Source organism: Bufo gargarizans, chromosome 7, assembly GCF_014858855.1.
Source record: "Bufo gargarizans isolate SCDJY-AF-19 chromosome 7, ASM1485885v1, whole genome shotgun sequence".
Classification (NCBI taxonomy): domain Eukaryota; kingdom Metazoa; phylum Chordata; class Amphibia; order Anura; family Bufonidae; genus Bufo; species Bufo gargarizans.
In genome coordinates this window covers 186,820,061-186,840,150 of record NC_058086.1, presented here as the reverse complement: position 1 = coordinate 186,840,150, position 20,090 = coordinate 186,820,061, and the positions used below count along the sequence as shown (strand labels likewise).

Sequence of the window (20,090 nt, the reverse complement as noted above, 5' to 3'; positions counted from 1 at the left end):
TCTAATCTTGGGGCAGAATCAGCTCTGAATTTCCCACTGAAATGAATAGGAAGCTAAAAAAAACTGCTCCAAATAAGTCCATGAGTTATTTTTGTGCTTTTTCCACACTTTTTTGCACGCAGATCTGCATCAATGAAGAGAACAATCATTGGTTTAAATAAAAAATAAAAAAACAGCATCAAAAACAGCATAAACAAAAAATTTGTTTTTCCACGCTGAAAAACAAAAACACATTCTGTGCTGATTTTTTTTAAGATCAGTTGTGTGAACTGGCACTAAAAATCTTTGCTGTTAGTTCCTTCCTAACACGAGATAATAAATAGTCGTTTTTTTACCATTCCTCAAAGGTTTGTGCAGCCGGTACATCCTCAGGATACGTCATCACTATCTGGTGGGGTGCCGGGAGTCAGACACCCAGCGATCAATCAGCTGTTTGAACAGGAGGTGGCGCTCCGTGCAAGCGCTACTTCCTCTTGCAGCAGGGGTGCAGTGTAATTACAAGTGCTCGTCCCACTCAAGTCCAAGCAGTTGTCATTAGGCTGCGCTGCCGAGACGTCCGATACAACGTGCAGAGTGATCCCGAAGAGGACGCAGTGCTCGCACGAGCGCCTCCTCCTCAGACAGCTGATCGGCGGGGGTGCCGGGAGTTGGACCCTCAACGACGAGATATTGGTGACCTATCCTAAGGATAGGGCATCAATATGTACTGTCTGCACAACCCCTTTAAACAGAAAGTCCTCCAGTTCAGTCCAGACAACGCGCAGTTTTGGCTCATTACATAAGAGGCCTCCCAGAAGAAATAATACGATACTGTATGTCAGGACTGGACAAATCTCCACGGAGAGAGCATTTTAGTCCTGGAGACGATGGGAGAGATTTATCAAAACTGGCGCAAAGAAAAAAAACGGCTTAGCTGTTGAAAGCAACCAGATTCCATCTTTAATATTTCATCGCTCCTTTGGAAAATGAACGGATCAACCTGATTGGTTGCTATGGGCAAATAAGCCAGTTTTCCTTTACATCAGTTTTGATAAATTTCCCCCTGTCCCCCCACCACCCATTCATCTGGAAAAAGGGGTACAAGAGTGGACTTATTTCCCATAGTGGTCCGCAGTCAGATAGGGATCTTCTAGATACATATAGATGCTGAAGGTGTGACTGATGAATAGGATTAGGAGGGCTCATGTGCAGATGGCTCTGCGACGTCAGGGGGGAGAGCAGGCAAATTAGGTCAGCTCGATCACTGCTATACCGGATGTGTAGGTGTTTCTTATGGCAAAAGAAATACAGTCTAAATCTTTACAATAAGATTCTACAGTAAAAACAGCCACAAACCCAAAACATCATAAATAATTTGGTACCAAGAAGCCCACTCGAGGCCATAACAGTATTTCCAATACCACCAAACTAGACTTAAAAATCACATGAAGGTCGCAGGCGAGGTGTTGCCTACTGTAGGATAAAGTCATGTGTTTATTCCCCTGTCGGACAAAATACATATATTACAGTTTAAAGCATTTGCCCTACTGCCGGTCTCTTTCAGAGATTTGTGAGTTTTTAAGAGGTAAAAAGGAAGAGTAAGGATCAGTTTTGTGTTCTCCAGACATGAGCGGTGTCGGCTGCAACGGAGGACGGTACATGGCTTGAAAAACGGTCTCATGGCGCGCCTCTGCCGGGGTACAGCATCACTGCGGTCACAGCCACCAACACCGCTATCCCGGTCACCCAAGGCCACTGTCTCTGTGGGAAGAGGACTGTGTTAATGATCTTACATGGGAAAGACATCTTAATGATCTGCTGCTTTATTAGGCATACATAGGTTTTATCCACAAAATGACGCACGTTCTCCTTTTATGAAGAGCCCCGGGGGCTTGTTCCCGTCATCTTCCTAAAAATCTACAACTTACATAATAATGAACAAGAACCCAAACTGTAATAGAATGAATAAATTGTGTTGCACTGTCGGACATCTTCCGGTTCTGGGAGGGATTATGGGAATAAAAAAGACTGACAAAATACCTTAACACAAAGGTTATTTTTGCAAGACGGCTTTAATAATAATGGAGCAAAGGCCATTAGGAGTGTCTTACTGGGTGCTGGGCTACTAGGTTACTATTACCAGCTCCTATAGTCACCCAATGTGTCATCAGTATGGCGGATACGTTAGTAAACCGAGAAGGACAAAAGGGAGCAATGGGAAAAGTTAAGGAATCGGCAGGAAAAAATAATACAAAGCTCATCTTTTTTCTTAAGGTTGTGTTCACACTAGTGTCAGGATGACTTCCTTTTTATAGTCTGCAGCTTTATTCTTACCATCAAAAATATTGGAACAGGACTCCATTACAGTCAATAGTGTCTGTCTATAGCGACTTGGGTCCATCACAAAGGCGAGATACCTTACCTGCCTCCCCGCTCAATCTCCTGCAGGCCTGCGATGCGCTGCTAAGCTCCACCATGGTCAAAATCCAGGCCTGCAAGGCTACGCTGGGATCCAGTGATGTCAACATGCAGTTTGACATTGCCGCAGCCAATCAACTGGCTGCGTCGGTGGCCGGCTCCCTTTACATCATGACAAATGGTAACATGACGCAAAGGGAGCTGGACACCGGCGTGGCAAGGGATTGGGTACGGTGATGTCAATCTGGATGTTGACATCGCTGGATTCCACCGGGGTATCGCAGGCCTGGATGAGAAGGAGCGAGAACCAAGCAGCAGGAAGCAAGTCATCTTCCCTTTGGAGGTCCGGAAGACTGGGCAGGCAGTTGCAAAAAAAAAAGCCCCTCCCCCATCCCATTTTTGCACAACCCCTTCAAGAGTGGATTTTTCTGCCACAGCTTTGGCTGCAACAAACCCGCTATAAAATCCATAAGAGATGCATGTGAATTGTGCCAAAGACTTCTCCGTCTGCAATGCAAAGGGTGAAATCTGCATCAAAATCTGCACATAACTGTGGATTTAGTGGTGGGTTCACTGTGGCCAAATCTGTAGTGGAAAAATGTGCCAAGAGATGATTCACCCAACGTGAAAGCGATGACTGCAGTGTGAGCAAAACCTGAAGAAAATGTACCCTAAAGTATATGTATGTTTAGTCACATGTGTTTTATTCTTAAAGAGGTTGTCCACGTTATATTAATTGATGACCTATCCTCAGGATAGGTCATCAATATCAGATCGTCTGGGCTCCGACACCCGGCGATCAGCTGCTTGAAGAGAAGACGCGCGCCGTGCCATCGTTGCCACCTCTTCACTGTTTACCTGCTGGCCGTTGCATCTGCAGTGGTGAGCAGGTGTAATTACACCCAACCCGTCTCATTCATTTCAATGGTACGGATCGCTCCTATACAAGTGTTTGGGAACGATCCATCCCATTGAAATGAATGAGACGGGTTGGGTGTAATTACACCTGCTCAGCGCTGCAGATGCAACGGCGAGACGGTAAACAGTGAAGAGAAGGCAGCGATGGCACGGCGCGCGTCTTCTCTTCAAACAGCTGATCGGTGGGGGTGCCGGGTGTCGGACCCCAGCCGATCTGATATTGATGACCTATCCTGAGCATAGGTCATCAATAAATATAACTTGGACAACCCCTTTAAAACTGAAAATGTCAAGGAAATTCCAGATAAGCCAGGCACAATGTCTTGTAGGGTTAGCTAAGCTGAATGTAATGATAACTTTTACTGAGCAATCTGTTCCTTCATATGCAAATGAGCAGTTACAGGCACCAAGGGCGGCCCCAAGGCACACTGTGCACCCTTACCCCTCCTGCTTCCTCTGCCAGCCTTCTCCTTCAGGACTGACTAAGCCAGGTTCCTGCATAGCCATCTCAACTGGTCCTGCCAATCAAGGAGAGGGAGGGGACGGCAGAGGAAGCAGGAGTGCACAGAGTGGCTTGGGCCTGCCCTCAGTGCACTTAGCTGCTCATTTACATATGGATTAAAAGTTATTGCCCCCCCAGATTGAAGAAACGTATTGCTAAATGAAAGGTATCATTACATTCAGCTTGGTTTGACAGTGAATTTCCTTGTGACAAGTTCCCTTTATAAATTTGGGGAACCGCTACCAGCATGGAGTCCATACAGGCTGCTCAACAGATCAGGCAGATCCATAAAATGTTATAGACAGAACTCATCCACAGGGAAACTATGTTAAACCCACACCCTATATAAATGATATTAGGACGTGGTCGGCTACTTTATAAAAATCACATAGAAATCACATTTAAGAACAAAAATGACAATTCTCAAACGATTATTTAACTTTAGGACAAAAGGATCCAAAAGGTGGAAAACACAGGTTACATCCACAGGGGTATGAGGAAGATGTACATACAGGAAAGAACAACCCCTCCTGTGAAAGAAGGATTACAAGGCTTCATCGCAGTCAGGGTTATTTTATAGGTTAGACACAGAATTATTGGAACATAAAAATTCAGGAGAAAAAACGGCTGTGATTACAAGTTAGAGAAGTGCTGAGAAGGTGAAGCGTTGAAAAAGGAGACAAAGCTGAGGAAAATAATAAGCCTGTGGTCCCAACGTGGCGGATTTGCTGCAGATCCTACCTGGGGATCTTTGCAATTCTCACCCAGATGACAGGTGTTTTCACATCCGCAAAATTCTCAGTCTCTAAAAAAAAAAAAAACGTTGCAGATTTTTACCATGAATTTCACCACTTTCAATGCAGCTGGGGCGAGATTCATGGTGAATCCACTGCAGAAAATGCACATGGAAACACGTGGCTTTTGCTGCAGATTTGTCAGTTAAAAAATCTCCGTCAACTCCTACAATTGCTTACAAACGGCAGCGTTGAGGTGCCTGAATATTATATGGGACCGCTGCAGCCGCTCATTGCCCTCAGCAGTCTACTGGATGCAGCGGTGACATTCCATATACCTGAAAGTCACCGACACTGATGTGCAGGTATGAGAAATGTGACCGCTGAGAGCAGTGATTGGCTGCAGCGCTCACGTGCCATATCTAGGCACATCAACGCTTCTGGCAGAGGAACCAGACCAGCGCCACAGAGAACGCTGCTGGAGAAAGAAAGCATGACATACTCGCCCTCAATATGAAGGAGTTTTCCGACTTTTATACTGATTATCTATCCTCTGGATACGTCTCTGATCGGTGGGGGTCTGATAGAAGCTTGAGGAGACTGTGGCACTCCGCTGAGCGCCACTGCCTCCTCACCGCTTACTAAGCAGAGCGCCGTACACTGAATAGTGGCTGTGCTTGGTATTGCTGCGCCTAGGCAACGTGACCAATGAATGTGACGTCACCGGCCTAGGGTAAACTCCAAAAAAGCTGCAGAGCTCACAGAAGCACAATCGCCTTTTTAAATAGCTGATCAGGGGGGGTCCTGGGTGTCAGGGATCCAGAGAATAGGTCATCAGTATAAAAAAAAAAAGTTGGAAAACCCTTTTGAGCAATTGTAGGTCTTGTAAGAAATTTTACATTATCTTAGACAACCCCTTAAAATCTTCATCAGAACGCGTTCAGATCTTGTAAGATCTATCATGGCTCTTGATGGGGAGCCCCGCAGAAAGATGTGATATAGTCGGGGCCCCCACATACATGGAGAACCATGATTTGCTGGCTCAGCTTATCAGGCACCTTTCTTAACGCTTCATTTCCAGCACTGGGAGCCCGTGATGGGAGGTACTGGAAAAGTCAGTGTTTAGCACACACAGGAAGAGACAGACACATTAGACTACTTTCACACTCTCGTTTGGTGTGGATACGTCATGGATCTGCACAAACGGATCCGTTCAGATAATACAACAGTCTGCATTCGTTCAGAACGGATCCGTTTGTATTATCTGTAACATAGCCAAGATGGATCAGTCTTGAACACCATTGAAAGTCAATGGGGGACGGATCAGTTTTCTATTGTGGCAGATTGAGTCATAGAAAACGGATCAGTTTGGCTCAGTTTCGTCAGACGGACACCAAAACGCTGCAGGCAGCGTTTTGGTGTCCGCCTCCAAAGCGAAATGGAGACGGAACTGAGACAAACTGATGCATTCTGAGCGGATCCTTATCCATTCAGAATGCATTAGGGCAAAACTGATCCGTTTTGGACCGCTGGTGAAAAGCCCATGACGGATCTCACAAACGGAAAGTCAAAACGCCAGTGTGAAAGTAGCCTTAGATGATTAGTGGATCCCGGTTAGTCTGGCTGGGGACAGCTTGTCCTTCTACCTGACCATGCACTAATGTTACACAGATGGGTCATGTAGGTGGATAGTGAAGGACAGACAAGAGCAGCGTGTACCTTTCTCTACCACAACAGGCCGTAACACCAATACAGGATAGCCACGAATACGCCGAAGAATACGGCTGGGACGGGAAGTAACGCGGAAGGCTGAAGAAGGGAAGGGATATTAAAAAAAAAATCACTTAGATGCTTCAGTCATAATAAAGCCAGAGAATGTGATTTCACTGGTAACAGGAATCAATCATCTTATCGATTATATTAGTAATAAAATCAGGAATATTAAAATCAGTTAATTAGGTGATTCCGAAACGGAGCCTTATTTCATATCTGAAACGGACCGATAATCCAGACCGTCACTGGACCAGGAGGTGAAGACCGAAGGCCAATCTCAAAGTAGTACATCTGATGCCAGGATAATGGTCACCGAGTGGCAGTACACCTGGAAGATCTCTGACCTAGAGTGCCGGCTGCATATTTCATCAGACTTAGGGCTCATATACACGATCGTATGTATTTTGCAGCAAAAAATATGGGTGACGTCCATGTGCATTCCGTAATGCAGACAATAAAGACGTTCTATTTTTTTGAGGAACAGACATACGGAAACAGAATGCACACAGTAACTTACTTTTTTTTGCGGACCCATTTAAATTAATGGTTCTGCATACAGGACACGGAAAGAAAATACGTTAGTGTGCATGAGCCCTTATGCATAGAAAGATGCATTGGTAAAATAACCTTATCCACCGTCAGCAATGGAAACAGACCGTTTATGGGACTTGCCAGCGTTAAGGGTATTGCAAAATGCCATTCATATTGGCGGTGACATCAGCCCTTCCACTGTCTACAGCTCTTCTAGGCTCTTTCTCTAAGACTCTCCAGCTTTGATTTGTCCTGGTGACACAGCTTTACCTGGTGCGGCTAGGACAGACGTGGCGGACAGATTTAGTCACACATACAAACCAGTTATTCAGTGAGAGAAGCAATGTGTCAATGACCGCTCACATCACAAACCGGTGGCATACATGGGACAAAGCGATGACAGGGCTGCTCACCTTCTGCTCAATACTGTGTGTGTGGTGGAGCAAACGATACGACTATTACTGGTTAGCGACATATTATTGGATTTTAAATGGGAAGGCTAAGGTACCAAACATATAGTGCACGTCTCTTCACCCCCATACCCCACCCCGGTGAACGTGTCAGGAGGCAGCATAGATAATAACTGGGAGCAGACACCTGCAGGAAATGAGTCCAATACAATACTTCTATATCCTAATGTACACATGTGCAAAGACTCCCAAAGATAAACAGCTACGTTTTCGGAAACCTGTGTGGGTCTCATGTCATTAGTACTAGTGCGTAATTGTTTTTTTTAATTTATTTTGACATCACTTTTTGTGGGTACGCTGTATAGATAACAGCTGATCTCTGGGGGTCCAGAGAGGGAGACACTGATTTGTTCATTGTCAAGAAACTCCTCCAACAAGTAGGGATTGTCAAAAGTTAGCTGTATAGGTTGAATGGTATTCGGGAAAAAATAAAAAAAAAAAATGTATTTATTTTCTTTCCAGAAAGTGCACCACTCTTGTCCGTGGCTGTGTCTGGTACTGCAGCTTGTTTTAAAGGAGCCAAGTAGTACCATAAAGAATGGACAAGAGGGGCACTGTTCCTAAGAATGAAAGAAAAAACAACTTTACGTTTCTAAGACCATCTGTCGACCATATTGTTAAAGGGGTTAAATGTGAATTTGATATTAATGGCCTATCCTCAGGATAGGTCATCAATAACAGATGGCTGGGGGGGGTCCAGCTCCCAGCACTCCCGCTGATCAGCTGTTAGGACAGGCCGCTGCGCTCACTGGCGCTCCGGTGACGGCTGCAGTCTCCTTGCAGCTTACCAAGTGCATTACCAGCGGCTGTTCTTGGTATTGCAGCTCAGGCCTCTTTGCACAGCTGATTGGTGGGGGTTCTGGGAATTGGACCCCCGTCGATCTGATATTGATGACCTCTCCTGAGGATAGGCCGTCAATATCAAAGTACCAGAAAACCACTAAGTTTCTGTATTTCTTTCTTGCTTTAGAAAAGTGCAGCAGTTGTGTGAAAGTCAAAGGCACCGGATCGCCCTCGAGTCACAGTAATATTGCATTACTGCTACCACTCTATGCCAAAGATTCTCTATGGGGGGGAAAGCAACCTCTCAACAAAAATAAAATAAAAATCTGACAAAGTCTCTTAAGGTTGTACCGCAGTGCACTAGAGAAGCTGGCTTGTGAGCGTTTCTTGGCCACCTAGCAGTGAAGTACTGTGCAGTGTACGCTAGTGCCAGAGTGGCACCACATGCATTGCATGCCAGTCCAGTGCACATCTCACAGTAGACAGGAACAACCTTATTGCAAGGTATCCTCTGCAAAAACAGGACTCATTTTTGCTAAAGTCATTAAAACTGTTACGGTTTGGCCTGCTAGAGCTTCCCCTTATGTATACAGCGCACAAAAAATATTTAATGAATGTGAGAGAGGTTCTCAAGGGCTCATATCCTCCATGTAGAAACCGCAAAATGTAAAAGTAAACTTTTGAATGACGCAGGTCCATGCCATCCTGCGGCAAGGTTTCGGCTGGAGCAGCTACGTTATTCATGATCTACGAATCAGAGCTTAAAACTATCCTGCGTGTAATGAAAGAGCCGTTCTAAAACAAGCTCCGATAAAACAATATATACCAGTGTTACCAGAACAGACGCTGGGTGATACATGAGACGGCATCACAACTAGAGCACGATGGGCGGTAAGTGAAGTCATTTTCTTATTTTCTTCCTGTGCTCCGTAAACCAGTGTTACCTCGTGGTCTACAGCACATATATAAACAGCAGGAGCCGGGTACGCACGCACGCCATAGTGCAGGGCGACAGGAGGCATCATGGAGGAGACCACTTACATTATTCCCCTTCTCCTGCAGCAGCTTAAGGTTCTCTTTACATTGCTTCAGCTCTTCACTAATCATTTGCTTTTCTTGTTCTGTTTTCTCGAATGTCACTTTCAGTTCTGATAGTTTAACTTGAGTGTTCTCATACTAAAAAATAAATTTAAAAAAATCATTATGTTACCAGTGTCATTAGAGGATAGTGGACACATTGCAGCGAAATTCTTTTAATCCGTTATGCAATAGTGTAAAAAGGCCATGGAATCGGACATCTCAACACCAAGGTGTGGGCAGGGATGGGTTAAAGATTTTTTCAACCTCTACCTACCAATTATCTTTCGGTTTCTGAATGAAAACAATGATTTTTTTCCATTTACTGACTGCAAGAGGAGACTGAAAATGTATAACGACCTAATCCTGCTCATACAGCATGTTAAAGGCTACCTGTCATTTTAACAAACCTCTGACAAGTGAGAGATACAAGGTGTAAAACACCCAACAATCACTAAAACAAGGGGACAGAAGTGCCCAGTTGAGCAATGTGGAAAGAGCGGTGTGAGGCTTCATAGAAATTCTATGGACTTCCTAGGAATCTGAACCTAATGACATGCTGGTCGGTCTGTCCGCTCATTTTTAGAGAAGAGCGGGGGACTTTGCAGCAAGATCTACGCTGATCCAAACTTCTGACTGTTACAATGACATGTCAGAAACATATGAAAATGATAGACAGGTATTCGAGATCTCTACTGTGTGACCAGCATGACAGGTTTTCAGCCTTCAGATGCAGAGAGCAAAACTTCCATTCACTGGAAACAGCAAGGGACTGAAACAATTCATTGGTGCAGAATATTTATTTCAATATCTGTACATATTCATGTATCCAGACATTCAGGAGTTCAAGATGTCTAATCCTGGAAACTCAGTGGTCCCAAGCATGCCTCAAGTAATTATAGGTTGTCCGAGAACAGTTATATTATTAAAAAGGAAAAGTTAGAAACTCAAATAAACTTATAGAATATAATGAGCCTCATGTCCCCAGCTGCTCCATCTCCTTGCAGGACACAGTGAGGTCCAGAGACAAGATTACACTTTTCATTTTTACTCTTAAAGGCTATGTACACCTTTGGGGATTTTTTAATTTTTTTTTTATATTGCATTGTACTTAGAGCTAAAAATATTTTTTTTCAACTGGATGCTGTAGTAGCAGCCTGTGGATTGTCTGTCATCTGGGGAGCTGGCAGACTCCTTATCTCTGCTCTCCGACATCCAACACTCATTATAGCGCAATCGTTATCTTGCTGATAAGACTCTGGCTTAAATAAGTGTTCATTACCTCTCAGTAGTTTAGAGATGAGGGTTATTAGATGACCAGCACAAAGTGAAATTGAAAGTACCAGTCACACAGCCAGAAAAACAGATAACCCTTTGTGACAGAATGGCTCAATATTTTTAATAAAGGCCAACTGAAATATGATTTTCAGCCCAAAATGAGTAAAATGCAATCATAAACAAAAATTGCCTCCAAAAGTGTACAAAGCGTTTAAACCAGCTTCTGCTCATCATCTACACTTGAAGATGTTATAATGGTAAAATGAACAGTATCTCAAGCTAAACTACAGGGGCGATCTGCCTGCTGTAAGTGCCGGTCCCTATAACACCATTACAGCACTGGTCCTTTGTGTATCCGTAGTAAACTTACTTCTTGCTGAACGTTCAGTACACGCTTCTCTGCCTCTTTAAGCTGAACTTTCAAGTTGTCCACCTCTCGCTGACTCTGTTCTTTCATACATCCCACCTGACTTTCAAGTTTCTTCCGGGTACTCTCCAAGACACTGAGATTACTTGAGAGGTCCACAGAATGCTGCTGAGAGCTGGAAGGAGGGGGCACAAAAATGAAAAAAGGTAAAATGGACTTAAGTGCCTTGTCAGTAGTAGAAACAACTTTACTGGTGATAGTCTAGAGAGGAAGAGGCTGTACTACTGCAAGCATCATTTACAATGGCATGATGAAAAAAATGGAGTGAGGACAAAACACTTCTGTTATTGGCCTTTGTCGGATGAAGGGCCTACTGTTAACTTTTGTCGTATGATCGCTGCTTTCTCTTGAAACAGTTGATTGGGGGGTTGCTGGGGGTCGGCCCCCAGCAATCCAATATTGATGACCTATCCTAAGTATAGGTCATCAATATAAAAATAAAAAAGGATTTCCAATTTAATTGTTCCTTAGCAACAAGACAAATAAACCCCCTCACCTGTGAAGCTCGCACTCTATTCTCTGGCACTCTCCAGTCAAAGCAGCATTCTCTTTCTGTAGAGAGGAGCATTCACCCTCCAGAGAAGTAACACTTTTTCGGAGTTTCTCCATTTCAGCTGTAAAGGGACGGAGAGGACAGTTTAATGGAATAAGAAGTGCATCACTTCATTGTAAAAATGGCACAGATTGCAGCAAATGATGGCTGTTTTTTCATAAACAGTTAAATTGCCAATATACTTCTTGTGTATCCAGGTTCTCAAGATCTCTGCTTGCAGTCATTGTTTTCTTCCACTGAATGAACAGCTCTGTGCTAGTCACGTGATGGACACACAGGAGCGCGGCTCATTACAGTACACAGATCTTATGGTCCAGGCATCCTCAAACTGTGGCCCTCCAGCTGTTGTAAAACTACAACTCCCACAATGCCCTGCTGTAGGCCGATACCTGTAGGCTGTTTGGGCATGCTGGGATTTGTAGTTTTGCAACAGCTGGAGGGCCGCAGTTTGAGGATGCCTGTTATAGCCCATCACATGAGCAGCAAAAGATTTCCATCCCTTGGAAGTAAACATAGACTTCTATTAACTGCTAGCAAGCACAGATCCTGAAAATGAGGAGGAGTAAATCACAGAAAGAATACTGGAACACGGTACCACTTAATTTTACAATGAATAACCTTTAGGCTACATGCACACGACAGTGTGCCCCCCGTGGCCGTATTGCGGCCCGCAAACAGCATGTCCGCAATACACAGGCCCCGGTAAGTGTGCATTCGCATGACGGACCTATTCACTTGAATGGGTCCGCAATCACGGATCGGAACCCCACGGAAGCACTATGGAGTGCTTCCGTGGAGTTTCGGCCATACCTCCGCACCGCAAAAAAGTAGCGCATGCACTACTTTTTTGCAGTGCGGACCGCGGACCCCATTCAAGTGAATAGAACCGCAATCCACATGCGGCTGCCCCACAGTCTGTGCCCGTGCACTGCGGACCGCAGCACGGGGCCCTAATGGTCATGTACATGTAGCCTTATTTGCAGAAATGACAATGACGTTTGAAGCAGGCTATCGGCACACTACGGACCTTGCAATCTTGCTGCCTCAGACATCTGCTGGTCCTCTCGGTCCTTGCACTGGGCCTGGAAACTGGCCTGCAGATTGACAATTTCGGCCTCGTACTGACTCGCTGTTTTACGCCAATGCTCCAGCTCAAACCGCACTTCCTGTAACTCTCCCTGGAGCTCTGCTATGTCGCCTTCTCTTTCAGAAGCCACTTGTTCAGAGACGTGTTTCAGGATGGCGATCTCTTCCTGAGCATTCATCAGCTCTTCCCGGGTACTAGTGATGTCGTTCTCTTTTTCTTCACGCAAGATCTCAATCTCTTCTTGTAACCTGTGCAATTGAGCTGAGGAGGAAAAAAAATATAAAAACCTTTGCAATACCAGGGCTTCAACCTGCTACTTGTGCAATAAAATGCTTCAATCGCTCTATAGTCAGTAAAGTAACATTAATTTGCTAAAAAAAAAACTATGTTTAAAAGGGATGGTCTCTGCATACATTTGATTGGACCCATAAAAGTCCATATGCTGTTTGCTCCCTCTAGTGGCAGATGTGGACCATCAGAATTCATGTAATTAACTCTTTGCTAAGATGTATAAAGGCTATAAAGCTTTACAGAAAGTTATTAAGCCTAAGGCTACTTTCACACTTGCGGCAGCGTGATCCGGCGGGCAGTTCCGTCGTCGGAACTGCCCGCAGGATCCGCCGATTTGGATGTGACTGAAAGCATTTGTTAGACGGATCCATATTGGATTTTTTTTCACATTTTTACCCGTCTGCACATGCGCAGGCCGGAAAGACGGATCCGGCATTCCAGTATTTTGAATGCCGGATCCGGCACTAATACATTCCTATGGGGGGAAAAATGCCGGATCCAGCATTCAGACAAGTCTTCAGTTTTTTTTTTCGCCTGGGATAAAACCGTAGGATGCTACGGTTTTATCTTTTCCCTGATCAGTCAAAAGGACTGAACTGAAGACATCCTGAGCGGATTACTCTCCATTCAGAATGCATGGGGATATGCCTGATCAGTTCTTTTCCGGTATAGAGCCCCTGTGACGGAACTCTATGCCGGAAAAGAAAAACGCTAGTGTGAAAGTATCCTTAAAGTGAACCTGTCATATTGAACATGATGTTATAAAGCAGGAGCTGAGCAGACTGATCTATAGTTTCATGGTACAAGTGTCAGTAAAACTAGTATTTCATTCATATTAATTACTGCTCATTCCGGGCTTTGAAGTCCAGGAGGCGGTCCTATCAGTGATTGACAGCTCTCTCGGTATATACAGTCAGAGGGGAGGCTGTCAATCAATTATAGAACCGCCTCCCTGACTTCAAAGTCCAGAAAATTACATTAATGAAATCTTTTCCCACAAAACTGTGCATCAATCTGCTCTATAATGTGCTGCCTGCAGATTACACTGCATATTCATGGTGACAGGTTCTTGTTAATTACCATATATACTCGAGTATAAGACGAGTTTTTTGGCACATATTTTTGTGCTCAAAAAGCCTCCTCGTCTTATACTCGTCTCGATTTGGCCGACCCGAAAATGCCACTGCAGCGAGCGGCCCGGCCGGCGCGTGACTGACGTCACTTAGTAACGCTCCTGCTTCCTGAAGTGGGAGGAGCGTTACTAAGTGATGTCAGTCACGCGCCGGCCGGCCAGCTCGCTGCAGTGCATTCATCGTGACAGTGAGTACAGCCGGACCTGTTATCAATAGGAGAGAGATTGTTTGTTTTACACAGGAGTAACACTTTACACGCAAAGGCAGTTATGTGCGCAGTTTAGGACACGAGGGGACACATAGGGCCATGAGGGGGACCAGCATAAGATGCTATATGTCTTATGCTGCCTCCCCCTCATGGCCCTATGTGTCATAGCACATATCCCCTATAACAGCGTCCTCCACAGATCCACCCCATAACAGTGCCATCCACAGGTCCCCATAAGTGTCCTCCACAGATCCCCCATAACACTGTCCTCCACAGATCCACCCCATAACAGTGCCATCCACAGGTCCCCATAAGTGTCCTTCACAGATCCCCCATAACACTGTCCTCCACAGATCCACCCCATAACAGTGCCATCCACAGGTCCCCATAAGTGTCCTTCACAGATCCCCCATAACACTGTCCTCCACAGATCCACCCCATAACAGTGCCATCCACAGGTCCCCATAAGTGTCCTTCACAGATCCCCCATAACACTGTCCTCCACAGATCCACCCCATAACAGTGCCATCCACAGGTCCCCATAAGTGTCCTCCATAGATCCCCCATAACACTGTCCTCCACAGATCCACCCCATAACAGTGCCATCCACAGGTCCCCATAAGTGTCCTTCACAGATCCCCCATAACACTGTCCTCCACAGATCCCCCACATAACAGCGTCCTCCACAGATCCCCCACATATGCTGCATTTCCCACCCTAGTCTTATACTCGAGTCAATAATTTTTCCCATTTTTTGGGGGTAAAATTAGGGGCCTCGGCTTATACTCGGGTCGGCTTATACTCGAGTATATACGGTACATAAAACTGCTTTCAAATAAAAATACATCTTGTATTCATTGAACTGTTAATAAAGACTTCGGTCCTATATCATTGAACAACTTCTATAGACTACGCTCAATTATTATGTTGATAACACTATGTTCAACCATTTAGGTTATACAATGTACTGAACCTGAATTGTAATACTTAGCATTAAAATTAATACTCTGTATACTATCCTTACTCTTGTTTTATTGTTATGACATTTTGCATTGTAATAAGTATTCATTAAATGTACCTTGCAAAAACCTTTAATAAACAAATAATTTACTCAAATACATCTTGTAGAACAATATATTTTGCGGGTCTGTAATAAAAAAAGGTATTCCCTAGGATGGTGATGGTGAACCTATAGCACGGGTGCCAGAGGCGGCACTCAGAGCCCTCTCTGTGGGCATCCGCACCCTGGAAAAGGTCTATGGTGTACCAATATGCCTTAGACTTCCCCTGCCATTCATCAGCGCAGGGCGCACTATGAATGGCACAGGCAGAGCACTGAATGTAGGCAGGATATTATAGCTACAAGATAAAATACATGGAAGGTATAATATACTGCACTGAGTATTCAGGTTAAATTGCCATGTTGGCACTTCGCGATAAATAAGTGGGTTTTATGTTAAAGTTTGGGCACTCAGTCTCTAAAAGGCTCACCATCAGTGCTCTAAGATGTGTACATGGGTCAGACTCGCACTGATCAGAGATTCGCCATCACGTTCGGAGATGGGAACAGCCATTTAAGTCTTACATTGAACCTGAAAGACTGAGTGAGGAGTACCTTGGAGGTGCTGAATCTGCTTAGTGGAGTCTTCGGCCTGTTTTCTACTGGATTTCCGCTCCTCTTCGAGAAGTGCTGAAAATATAATGCCCAATTAAATACTCTCTAAAGGCACACTAATAAAATAAATAAAAAGCCATCTAGGCCTCATGTAGACTACAGAATACTAAACTACGTGATTTCATCAAGGACAGCAGGTGAAATAATCTGTAATATTATAAGAGTATTCGCTGGCTCTAGAGGCAATCAAGATAATTGTTTAACTGCATATTTAATATAGAAAATAATACACCAAAACTGTACAAGATAAAATATAATATAAAACTAAAAACATAAAAAAAAAGATAATGTGCTTGTTTGCATTTGCTTTTCTTGTTTCAGGACATACATTGGCAAGTACAAACAATTGCATTTTTTCTTATTTCTTTCTCTGATTTTTGGGCAATTACTATCATTACTTTATAGTGTATTACAGTGCTCTGGATGTGGCTTTATAGCAAGTCTTAGTATATATAATCTACTAATTCTATATTATCTACTATAGTCTAAAGTTCAATTTCAAATTCATTATGACTTGATATGGACTGAATTGTACGATCGTCTACGTTACCTAGAGATCATCGGTTTAGATATTTTGGAGTGAAACACAATAAACCTTGTCTCGGTATAAAAGGATTGCCTGGTGGTAGCCTGAAAACATTAAGACCGTTCTTTACATTATTAGGCATTAGTTAGGCTACTTTCACATCTGCAGCGCGTATACAGACAGAATTCTCCAGATGCGGCACTGAGGCGGTTTGTGTCTGGTCGATTCCCGGCATTCTCTGCTGGAACAGGCTGCCGGATCGCAGTGCCGCACATGTGAAAGTAGCCTTATTCCACTGCCAGACGGGATGCAAGTAGTGTTTTACAATTAGGTTCTTTATCCTTCTTGGTCTTTTCTATTAGTTTGTTATGTGTGGCTGACAAATGGGTATATTTATACAGTGATGGTGTAAAAAATAAAAAATAAAAAGTTTTACGGTGTTTCACCCCCTCCCTTTACATTGCGACACACTGCACTCGGCGCCCCAGCTGTTGAGGCATTTTAGTAGTGAGCTGTCTGCTATCTGAATCATCTGTCTGTAATATAACATCAAAACAAAATGCAGCCTATATTTTGATAAGGAGGTGCACAATGACTGTTACAGGGATCTAATCATCAGCCCTATAAACTTTGAATGGAAAATCAGAAATCACTGTGGAGAAGAAATAATTTCTAGGAAAATCCCTTAAAGTGTACCTCCAGTTATAAACAAGTTTTCATAAATAAGTAGTGCAGGTGAATATAAGAAACTGTTTAATATATCTCATTAAAGGATAGCTTCCTCCTGGGCTTCTCAGGCTGCTTTCCTCCTCATTTCCCTCTACTAGCTCCCGTTTCCAGCCTCACTCACAAAAGACTATGGACAGAGATGAAGGGATGAGGAGGTGGCTGCCAGCTACTAAGTGATTTATTAACCCACTCTGAACAGCGGTGGCACATTATACTACTAGATACAGCAAAGTCAAAAGTGCTAAACGTAACAGTGCCCAGAAAATGTAGTTTGTGTGTCTCCCATCCAGCAGTCCCATCCTCTCTCCATAGACATCAATGTTCAAAGCAGGAAAGAGCAATGCAGTCTGATAAAAGCAGGTAGAGGCATTTTTCCTTAACCAAATATATTACAAAGTTTCTTATATTTACCTGAACTATATTTATGAAAAGCTTTTTTAAAACTGGAGGTATGCTTTAAGGAGTTAACCGGTATTGTGATAAAGCCTAATGGAACCACGAAAAAAGCAACAGAAATATGGAAATGTCCATCATACTTAAATAGGAGTCCTATTTAGGATCTTCTAATCCTCTAAGAACAGACAGTGTCTGAGTGGTGGAGCCATTGGTTTGCAGGCATGCTTACACCTGTAGTCTCTAGCTCAGTGCATACACCCATTGGCCGCCACAACATAAATGTTATTACCTTGAAGTTCCAGGCATTTCTGTCTGCTGGATTTTGCAAGATCCTGGGCCTCTGACAACTCTTTGCGCAGCTGCTGGAGGTCCTGCTTTGCGTCATTAGAGCCAGACTGTACATTATGCAGCTCATCTAAAGAAACACATCACAGGGTATTAGATTATTAATTCACTAAACTAGATTGCGGAAGACAACAGCCATCGCTTGTCACCATACAGTGGACGTGATCGCTGCATGTAAATGCAGTTCTTTACCTCCACTGACGAGCAGGCATGTATTGGGAAGGAATGGTCCCTTCCCGATAAATGCTCCCTCGGTGTGTGTAAATGTGCCTTAATTCTTAATGGACAGCGCACTACTACCAATGCACCACGATGGACGATGCCACACGGCAGTACATTTTCAAGGCTGTGTTGCAGCTGTTGAATGCAAATTAAGGGTTTCATTCATCAATGGCAAGCAGAGAGCTTGAAAACGGCTGGGAATTACAACTAAAAGTTTAGGCTCTGGTTATAATTACATTTATCCATTGCTTAGACAGAATAGTGTAGATATCTAACAGATAACTGCAAGCCAAGTAGTTAAAGCCCATCTGTCAGCAGATTTGTACCTATGACACTGGCTGACCTGTTACATGTGCACTTGGCAGCTGAAGGCATCGGTGTTGGTCCCATGTTCATATGTGCCGCATTGCTGAGAAAAATGATGTTTTATTATATGCAAAAGAACATCTAGGAGCAACGGAGGAGTTGCCGTTACACCTAGAGGCTCTGCTCTCTCTGCAACTGCAATGGTCTCTGCACTTTGAGTTACAGGGCCAGCAGAGATGTTTTCAATGCCTGGCCCTGTCCAAGTGGAGAGATTGCAGCAGTCGCAGAGAGAGCAGGACCTGTAGGTGTAACAGTAACGCCCCCATTGCTTCTAGAGGCTCATTTGCATATATTAAAACATCATTTTTCTCAGCAGTGCGGGCACATACGAACATGGGACCAACACAGATGCCTTCAGCTGCCAAGTGCTCATGTAACAGGTCAGCCAGTGTCATAGGTACAAATCTGCTGACAGATGCCCTTTATATGTCCGGAAAATGACTTTTTCTGCTTTCCAATTTGTTTGACGAGTCACTTGACAGATCAAAATGGGCCATATTACTCGAACATGAACTGTTCCCTGCTGCCTCCAGAGGCGAAGTACAGCATTACACCATGCCCATACAGATCAATGGAAAGTATGTGTAATCTGGGACAGGACCCTGAACAGAGGACCCCCACCATTACCTAACATTGTATATGAACACAGATTTTCCAGACGGGAAAACATTTCTAAAAGTTATATTTCTTCTTTTTTTTTTTTTTTTTTAAATACTCTCAATAACGTGGGTGGTCAATACCAGCAGCTCACCTTTTAATATAACTTTATTAAGTGGTTCATTCAGCTCTTGCTCATCCATTTGGCCGTCTAAGTTTAAAAGAAAAATCTTACATGAAACTGTTTTTCAAACAGCACATTTTTTTTATTTCTTACTTTAATGTGAATAGACCATGTATGGCGGCACATGGAGACGCTACATCTGTGTCGGGGTCATGAAGGCACACTTTGCGGCGCCATATGGTGCCTTTACGAGACACTATATTCTCTCATAGATGAGATCATTCTAGGGTAGAATACCAGAGTATGAAATAACATGCAATGCTGCTTGCCTTGGCATGAATACATCACAGGCCCAGGTCAGGCTGTGGGTGTCAGATCTTAAAAGGGTTCTCCGGGAATTAGGAAAATGAAAATACTTAAATGAAAATATTACTTTATTATAAATATATTCCTAAATACCTTTCATTAGTTATAATAGCACGTTTTGTCCGGGGAACAATTAATACAGATAAGATCTTTAGGTGAATCTCTGCAGCAATGGAGTTCATGAGGAGACCAAGTACAGAGAGGACGAACAGACTGTGGTAATAGAGACTGCATACAAGTGCTGCTGCCCATTACCCACACCCTCCGCTCTGTACTTCATGTCTCCTCATGGACTCCATTCCCATAGAGATTCAGCTAAATATCTTATCAGCTGTATTCAGGGTCATAATCCCTGACGAGCAGAGCAGAGAGGAGGATGAGGCAGCTCTTTAGCTCAGTGTTATGAAGTAACTTGTCTCCCTGTGTGATAAGGACAGGTTCTGTGTGGACTAATAGGTCAGCGGAAATTTTATTTCTCCTAATGATTGCTCCCCAGACAAAATGAGCCATTTTAACTCATGAAAGGTATTAAAGAATATATTTATAATAAAGTAATATTTAAGTATTATCATTCTTTTTAAT

At 43.7% G+C, this 20,090-nt stretch overlaps 1 protein-coding gene across 4 annotated transcripts in view; it reads right to left on the bottom strand.

Annotated features, from left to right (window-relative positions):
• Nucleotides 1–1,455: 1,455 nt before the first annotated feature.
• Nucleotides 1,456–20,090, bottom strand: part of LOC122944046 (sarcolemma associated protein) — a 114,904-nt gene continuing 96,269 nt past the window's right edge. For 3 of the 4 annotated variants that reach the window (XM_044302253.1, XM_044302255.1, XM_044302256.1), the window contains 9 exons: nt 19,173–19,229; nt 17,778–17,903; nt 15,778–15,852; nt 12,471–12,791; nt 11,387–11,504; nt 10,834–11,005; nt 9,150–9,284; nt 6,271–6,360; nt 1,456–1,740 (listed from right to left, as the gene is read on the bottom strand). In XM_044302253.1, the coding sequence (XP_044158188.1) occupies nt 6,277–6,360; nt 9,150–9,284; nt 10,834–11,005; nt 11,387–11,504; nt 12,471–12,791; nt 15,778–15,852; nt 17,778–17,903; nt 19,173–19,229 (1,088 nt within the window). In that variant the 3' untranslated portion in view covers nt 1,456–1,740; nt 6,271–6,276. The remainder of the gene's footprint in view (nt 1,741–6,270; nt 6,361–9,149; nt 9,285–10,833; nt 11,006–11,386; nt 11,505–12,470; nt 12,792–15,777; nt 15,853–17,777; nt 17,904–19,172; nt 19,230–20,090) is intronic. The other variant, XM_044302254.1, reaches the window with a different exon arrangement.